Source organism: Sinocyclocheilus rhinocerous, unplaced genomic scaffold (genome assembly GCF_001515625.1).
Source record: "Sinocyclocheilus rhinocerous isolate Xijiao unplaced genomic scaffold, SAMN03320098_v1.1 scaffold2236, whole genome shotgun sequence".
Classification (NCBI taxonomy): domain Eukaryota; kingdom Metazoa; phylum Chordata; class Actinopteri; order Cypriniformes; family Cyprinidae; genus Sinocyclocheilus; species Sinocyclocheilus rhinocerous.
Genome location: NW_015623569.1, coordinates 118,099 through 125,952, shown reverse-complemented (window position 1 = coordinate 125,952; position 7,854 = coordinate 118,099). Strand labels below are relative to the sequence as shown.

At 39.1% G+C, this 7,854-nt stretch overlaps 2 protein-coding genes across 2 annotated transcripts in view; both read right to left on the bottom strand.

Annotated features, from left to right (window-relative positions):
* Window positions 1-589: 589 nt before the first annotated feature.
* LOC107712809 (tyrosine-protein kinase SgK223-like) lies at window positions 590-3,403 on the bottom strand. Its single transcript, XM_016518185.1, has 4 exons — window positions 3,326-3,403; window positions 2,743-3,051; window positions 1,757-1,827; window positions 590-644 (listed from the first exon to the last, which is right to left on the bottom strand). The coding sequence occupies exons 1-4, from the start codon at window positions 3,401-3,403 to the stop codon at window positions 590-592; spliced, it is 513 nt and encodes a 170-aa protein (XP_016373671.1).
* Window positions 3,404-3,428: 25 nt separating this feature from the next.
* The window catches only part of LOC107712457 (tyrosine-protein kinase SgK223-like), a 25,872-nt gene continuing 21,446 nt past the window's right edge, over window positions 3,429-7,854 (bottom strand). The window contains exons 6-8 of the mRNA XM_016517752.1: window positions 6,580-7,094; window positions 5,131-5,586; window positions 3,429-3,722 (exon numbers count right to left, since the gene is read on the bottom strand). Coding sequence (XP_016373238.1) covers window positions 3,636-3,722; window positions 5,131-5,586; window positions 6,580-7,094 — 1,058 coding nt within the window. The 3' untranslated portion in view covers window positions 3,429-3,635. The remainder of the gene's footprint in view (window positions 3,723-5,130; window positions 5,587-6,579; window positions 7,095-7,854) is intronic.

The following is a 7,854-nucleotide window of genomic DNA, read 5'->3' as shown; positions in this document are numbered from 1 at the left end:
ACAGCTAAGGCCCTAACAACGCCCCTTAGCTGTTATAAATTCACTGTAAACCACGGCTTCTTGGGGTTTATTGCTTTAATTTAGGCCTAAAGATGTTTTAAGCCTAAAGAGACTCAAGAAACAAGTTCTTTAAATGTGGTTTAGATTTGCTCTTTTTGTGTCTGTGTTTATGCAATTTACCAAATAAAATCATAAGATTCATTATGAAGTTAACAAAGTATAAACATCTTTGCAAGTGCAAGTTCTATTAAAAATACATCCAGATAATGACTCGTCTTCATGCACGAGGGAGATGATTTTGATTGCTGGTTTTTGAGTGAGAGTTTGACTCTGTCAGACGAGAATGATCCGGTGTGTGATTCATCAGCTCTTCGTCAGGTTTCAGTTAATTAGGCTCTTCTGAAGCCTCTATTGTCTGTCGTTTGCCGGAAGCGCTGAGACAAAACCAGCGAATGAAGTCCTTTAGTCCAGCGGCTCGTTCTGGACTCTCGGGAACGGCATTCCATTGGCCAGCGTTCCGTAGCAACACATTCCACCTATGACAAAAGAGCGTGTGTGTGTGTGTGTGATTGCGTGTGTGTTTCTGGAATCACCGGGCAGATTTCAGGGAATCCAGCCAGACGTTCTCAGGATCCAGAGTCGAACTTTTGTGAGCCAAACAGCAGACGATCAGGAGTGAGTCATAATGAGACTTTGAACATTATATTATCAGTCAGTCTTTAGCGCTTCATCCTCACGTGTTTGTGACCGCTTCACCTGCCAACAAATCAGTCAAATCACACGCCCTGATCAATCAATCTGATTCATTTAATGTTCAAGGCCCTAAACACTGAATATCAACACTATAAAACATTTACTTCAACTTAAAACTTAAGTTTGGTTGCTGCCTTAAATTAAGTAAACTGACTTAAAAATAGAGATCAGGATGAGTTTGTTTCTTCATCATGTTTGTAGAAATGTAGCATTGCATCAGTGTCTCAGCAATGGATGCTCTGCAGTGAATGGGTGCCGTCAGAATGAGAGTCCAAACAGCTGATAAAAACATCACAATAATCCACAAGTAATCCACAGCACTCCAGTCCATCAGTTAACATCTGGAGAAGACAAAAGCTGAAACTAATCCAGCATTCAGCTTTTGTCTTCTCCAGATGTTAACTGATGGACTGGAGTGCTGTGGATTACTTGTGGATTATTGTGATGTTTTTATCAGCTGTTTGGACTCTCATTCTGACGGCACCCATTCACTGCAGAGCATCCATTGCTGAGACACTGATGCAGTGCTACATTTCTACAAGCCTGATGAAGAAACAAACTCATCCTGATCTGGCATAGACCAAGATTTGAGGTGCAGAGGTGCAGATTTTCATTTTTGGCTGAACCATTCCTTTAGGAAGTCTCATTCACTCTGATGCAATCAAATCAGTAATATGTGAAAATATTTGACACTTTATTGTATGCTGCAGATGTCTTTGACACACAGTATATTAATACACAATCCCATTTACTATAGTGTCAGTTGACAATAAAAATGCTTTACATTATTCTGGGATCGATGATAACCAACCAGAAGTTTAACTAGCAAAAGCTCCTTCGTCTCTTGTTCTAACCCTCACCCTCACCTTCTTTCTCTATCTCTCTTTCCCTCACAGACACACACGCACATGCACACACACACACGCACACACACACACACGCACACACGTATATATATATATATATATCCCTTTTTAAATTTGGGGTGAAAAGTGATCTGTACATTTCAGACATGCTGAGTTTCTCTCTGTAAGCAATGATAACTCTATCCCGCCGCGGCCCCCACAGCAGCGCCTGCAGAGCAGGGGTGTAAAATACTTGAGTAATTTTACTTGATTAACGTACGTAAGTACAAGGCCGTAACCATGTCTTGAACATTGGGGGGGACCAACTTTATGCATACACACAACACATACACACACACACACACACACACACACACACACATACACACACACACACACACACGTGTATATATATATATATATGTATGTATGTACTGTATGTATGTATGTATGTATGTATAAAGTTGGTCCCCATGTATATATATGTATGTATGTATATATAGGATGTATTAGGGATGTAACGATATTATCAATATTGAAATATCGCGATTGAGGTGTTCTGTTGTTGGATGTAATAATGAATGTAGCAGTCGTCATTTACTATCGACATCTGAGCCGCTGAAGACGCAGTGGATTACGGTTGTTTCTGAAGGGAATGCGCCCCCGATCTACATAAATGTGTGTATGTTTGCGTGAATCATTCGTGATCCAGCTTCACCTCCAGAAGACGTGAGAGTGTAAGGATTTTTTTTTAAGAATCTTTGCAAATCGCCTTTCCTAATAATGTGCAAGTTAGTAAGTTTCACGATGAATGCGGCTAAAGTTAAGAGTCTCTCAGAGAAAGAGAGGGGCGGGGTAAGCAGAGCTCATTAGCATTTAAAGGGACATGCACCAAAACGGCTCGCTGTGAACATAATTGTTTTTAAAGGGGAAAAAAGGGTGTTGTTTTACACTACCATTGAGAAATTTTAACCAAAGTATGTTATAGACTTTTTATTAAGACCCTAAAGAATCCTATCAACTTGTGGAAAATGGGCATCTGATGACTCCTTTAATGCCACAAGACAGTTTGCGCTGGTGCAATCTGTTATTAAAACTGGCCCTAAGACTAAAATTGAAAATAGCTGATAAAAATTGACACTACCTGCAGGATGCACCGAGCGTCCTGGATATGGATGCGGCGTCCGGGGTCGGGCTCCAGCAGCAGGTGCGCCAGTCTCTGCAGGCCGGGTGAGTAGATGGAGGCGGCGGGGATCGGCGGCAGCTCGTCGCATCTGTAGTCGCATTTGCCCGGCGTGGCTTCGAACGGGTTACGGCGGTGCAGGAGCTCATAGATCAGGATGCCAGTTTGAAACTCGTCAAATTTGCGGTACTGTGCAGCCGAGACGATCTCAGGCGCGAGCCGGGCGTGATCCCGCTTTAGAAATGGGTCGTCTGCATTGAGCCGTTTCAGCTTCGAAATCACAGGAATAAATTACATTTAAAAACATATTTAAATAGAAAACAGTCATTTTAAATAGTAAAAATATTTCACAATATTACTGTTTTTGCTGTACTTTGTACTTGTACTTGTACTTTTAAAAAAACATACTGCTCAAAAACTTTTGATATTTGGAATAATTAAGATTTTTACACGTTTTTTTGAAAAAAGTCTTTAAAATTCAACAAGGCTGCATTTATTTGAACAAAAATACTAGAAATACTTGAACAAAAATACTAGTAAATACTAGAGGTCGACCGATGTATCGGTTTTGCCAATTAATCGGCACCAATAGTTTGATTATAAGGATTTCATAGCTTATCATAAATCTGTGGACTTATTATATATATATATATATATATCCCTTTTTAAATTTGGGGTGAAAAGTGATCTGTACATTTCAGACATGCTGAGTTTCTCTCTGTAAGCAATGATAACTCTATCCAAAGAAACATTAGTAAAGGTGAAATGAAGTGCTGGTCGCGGCTCCGTCCGTCTGTGCTGGTGTTTGATTCCAGTGAAGTACACACAGTGTTTCAATGCGTCTGATCTGACAGTCAGACAAACAGTGTTGATCTGGAGCCAGGCGCGAGCCGGGCGTGATCCCGCTTTAGAAATGGGTCGTCTGCATTGAGCCGTTTCAGCTTCGAAATCACAGGAATAAATTACATTTAAAAACATATTTAAATAGAAAACAGTCATTTTAAATAGTAAAAATATTTCACAATATTACTGTTTTTGCTGTACTTTGTACTTGTACTTGTACTTTTAAAAAAACATACTGCTCAAAAACTTTTGATATTTGGAATAATTAAGATTTTTACACGTTTTTTTGAAAAAAGTCTTTAAAATTCAACAAGGCTGCATTTATTTGAACAAAAATACTAGAAATACTTGAACAAAAATACTAGTAAATACTAGAGGTCGACCGATGTATCGGTTTTGCCAATTAATCGGCACCAATAGTTGATTGGCGGAACTATCAGTTATCGGCAAAAATCCATGCTACGATAGTTTTTCCAGGTTGCGTCCGTTGCTGGAGCAGCTGAAGCTACGCTGTCATTATACAGTATGAGAGCGAGTATACCTGCAAGTTTTTTTTTTTACCCGGTGTGTGACTGCCGTCTTATGTTATTTTGATTAGATAATCATCAAGTGTTCTAGAATAGAAGCAGTTAAACTGTCAGAGTATACATACGATATCCATATGTACGTCATTTCAATGCTATGGCCTTTATGTAGATATTTAAAGATGGCCATCTTTAGATATGAATTGGTAACACTTTACAATAAAGAGTCCATTTGTAACAGTAACTAATATCGATACAAGCTGTAGAATAGAAGTAGAGTGTGTTAATTTAAACATTTACGGATATATTTTTCAATTTTGAAGTTGGTTTTGTTAACATTAATGAACTATGAACTAACTTTAATGATCAATATATAATTAATATTAATAATTTTATTCATTTACAAAGTATGGTTCAGTACTTTTTTTTAAATAGTAGAGCACTATTTTAGTTTCCGTTCAGTATCATTTGAAAAACTATCGGTTGATTAATCGGTATCGGCCGATGTGGTCCAACCTAGCTATCGGTATCGGTAAAATCCACTATCAGTCGACCTCCAGTAAAAACAATAATATTGTGAAATGTTATTAATTACAATTATTCATAATAACCCCGCCCGCGTCGCTTGGCCTTGTTTTTTTTTTGTTTTTTTGTTTTGTTTGCGACTAAGCGACTATTAAAATTTTAGCCGACCAAGCCTCTTCTGGTCAACTAACGGTTAGTCGACTATTAGGGTGCAGCCCTAATAATTAATATTAATACTTTTTTTCGTTTACAAAGTATGGTTCAGTACTTTTTTTAAATAGTAGAGCACTATTTTAGTTTCCATTCAGTATCATTTGAAAAACTATCGGTTGATTAATCGGTATCGGCCAGTGTGGTCCAACCTAGCTATCGGTATCGGTAAAATCCACTATCGGTTGACCTCTAGTAAAAACAATAATATTGTGACATGTTATTAATAAGCATGATTCATAATAACCTGGTCTGCATCGCGGCGCTTGGCTTTGGTGAAGCTGCTGATGAGGAGGCGCGGGAGGCTGTGCTGCTGTGGATCTGGACGCTGCAGCAGCAGCAGGTTCTCCATGCACAGATCTCGATGCGTGACGCCGTGCACTTTCAGATGCTCCAGACCCGCGCACAGCTGCAGCAGCAGAAAACACACGCGCCGCTCGTAAACCTCCGGCTGCGCGCAGTGGAACGACTCCCACTCGCGGACGAAATCTGCCACGCTCTGGTGCGGGACGTCCCGGGTGATGACCACCACTCGCTCCTGCTCGGCCGGACCGCTCTCCTCGCTGGGTAGCATGCTCCGCGGCACGCAGGCGATGAAGTGACCGCAGTCCTGCTGCAGATTGAAGTGAGACGGGATGCTCTGCTGCACCGAAAGACCGTACAGATGAACCTGCTTACTGTCCGGAGCCTGGCCTTTACAGATCTGACCAACACACAGAGAAAACAGACACGCTATGATGTTAAATATTAATTCACAATTTCCTTACCATAAATAAAATATATATTTGGAATAATTAAGACTTTTTTATATTTTTAAATAAAGCCTTTTATGTTCAGCAAGGCTGCATTTATTTGATAATAATATTGTGAAATTATATTAATAACAATTATTAATAACATTTATCTATTATTAAAAGCTTTCCATTAGTATTGTTTATTATTATCAATATTGAAAACAGTTTTTGCTGCTTAATATTTTTGTGGAAATATTCAATTCTGGATTCTTTAAAGAATAGAAAAAATTATGAAATTGAAATCTTTTGTAACATGATATTTCTTTACTGTAACTTTTAATCAATTTAATGTCTTTGCTAAATAAAAATATTAATTAGTTAATCTTTTAGACCACACTTTTATGAGGCCAGTCAAAAAAAAAATTATAAAAAACATATTGAAAAACAATGTTGAATTTAGAATTTATATTGGTTTATGCATTTTTCATTCCTCTCTCTCTCTCTCTCTCTCTCTCTATATATATATATATATATATACACATTAAAGTGATATAAATTGGCAGTAAAACATTTATAATGCTACAAAAGATTTCGCTGTTCTTGTGAACTTTCTATTCATCTGTGAATCCTGAAAAATAAAATGTGTTACGGATTCCACAAAAATATATTTTTTCAACATTGCTAATAATCAGATATGTTTCTTGAGCAGCAAATCAGCATATTAGAATGATTTCAGCGGTTTTAAATTCTAATAATACTTCACAATTTTTACTGTATTTTTGATCAAATAAATGCAGCCTTGGTGAGCAGAAGAGAATTCTTTCAAAAAACCTTATTTATTCCAAACCTTTGACTGCTAATTTACAGTATATATGTGACCCTGGAGCACAAAACCAGTCATAAGGGTCTTTTTTTTTTTTATTGAGATTTATACATATATATATATATATATATTCTCTGACCTTGACGGCGTATGTGTTTCGAGTGTCTGACGCGCAGGAGGCTGAGTAATACACAGCGTCTCCGGACAGACAGCAGGGTTTGTTGCAGGTGAGTTTGAAGAGTGACCAGTTGCTCTCGTCGAATCTCAGCGTGTCCCTCTGGCCGCTGGAGAAATGCTCCTCACACTTGAGCGCGAGCCGCCGCAGAGACTCGGCGTACAGGCCGCCCAGTTTGGAGTAGATGCCCTCGCGGCTGTCCATGTTCCTGAGCAGCGCATGCAGATGCAGCGTGTTGAGCTGCGGAGACGAGCAAGACGTCACGTTCCCCAGACGCGGGCGAGAACAGGCGAGCGGTTTGACGCCAGAGTCGCTCGGAGCCGAGGTGGTGCGGTTCACCAGCTTCTTCTGTGGTAACGGAGGCGGCTGGAGCTGATTGGCCAGGCTGGTGCAGGGAAAGGCGTCGGGCTGCGGAGACGAAGGGGCGGAGCCAAGCGGGCTGCTGGGGAAAGGGGAGGGGCTGGAGTGGAGGGTGGAGTCTAGATCACATGACCAGAAGAAAAGAGAGAGGGAGAAGAAATAGTTAATTACTTTTAGTCGAAATGAAAAATTTTTAATGGCATGACTGGGTTTACATAATATTTATACAATACATAATTGATATATACAATATTTATACAACATTGACAAAAAACTTTACACAAAACAAGCAGTAGCGAAAAATATATATATAGAAAAGATAGAAAATAAAATAAGGTGTTAAGTGATTAATAAAAATAAATAAATGAATTAATACGTTTTAAAAAATAAATACATTTATTTGTCTTTTATCACAGTGTTGCTGTCATTCCACATAGAAACCCAACTGTGATTGGCTGTAAAATATTGGATTGAAAGCAAGTTTGAAAGATCTGCTCTATATCAGATTCATAATCAGAGTTCAGAATCAGTGAATCATATGATTGTGATTTCTAAATGATTCCTGTCAGACAATCAGGAGAATTAAAGTGTTCAGTAAAATGAAACTGTTCATGTTCCTCATTTCTGTTTCTGTATTCTAACACAACACTCGCACACACTCACTCAAGTGCACACACACACACACACACACACACACACACACACACTCACTCGCTTGCACTCACACTCAATCACACACTTACACTCACTCACTCACACACTCACTCGCTTGCACTCACACTCAATCGCACTCATACTCACTCACTCACACACACTCTCACACTCGCACTCGTTTGCACTCAATCGCACACTCACACACACTCTCACACTCGCACTCGT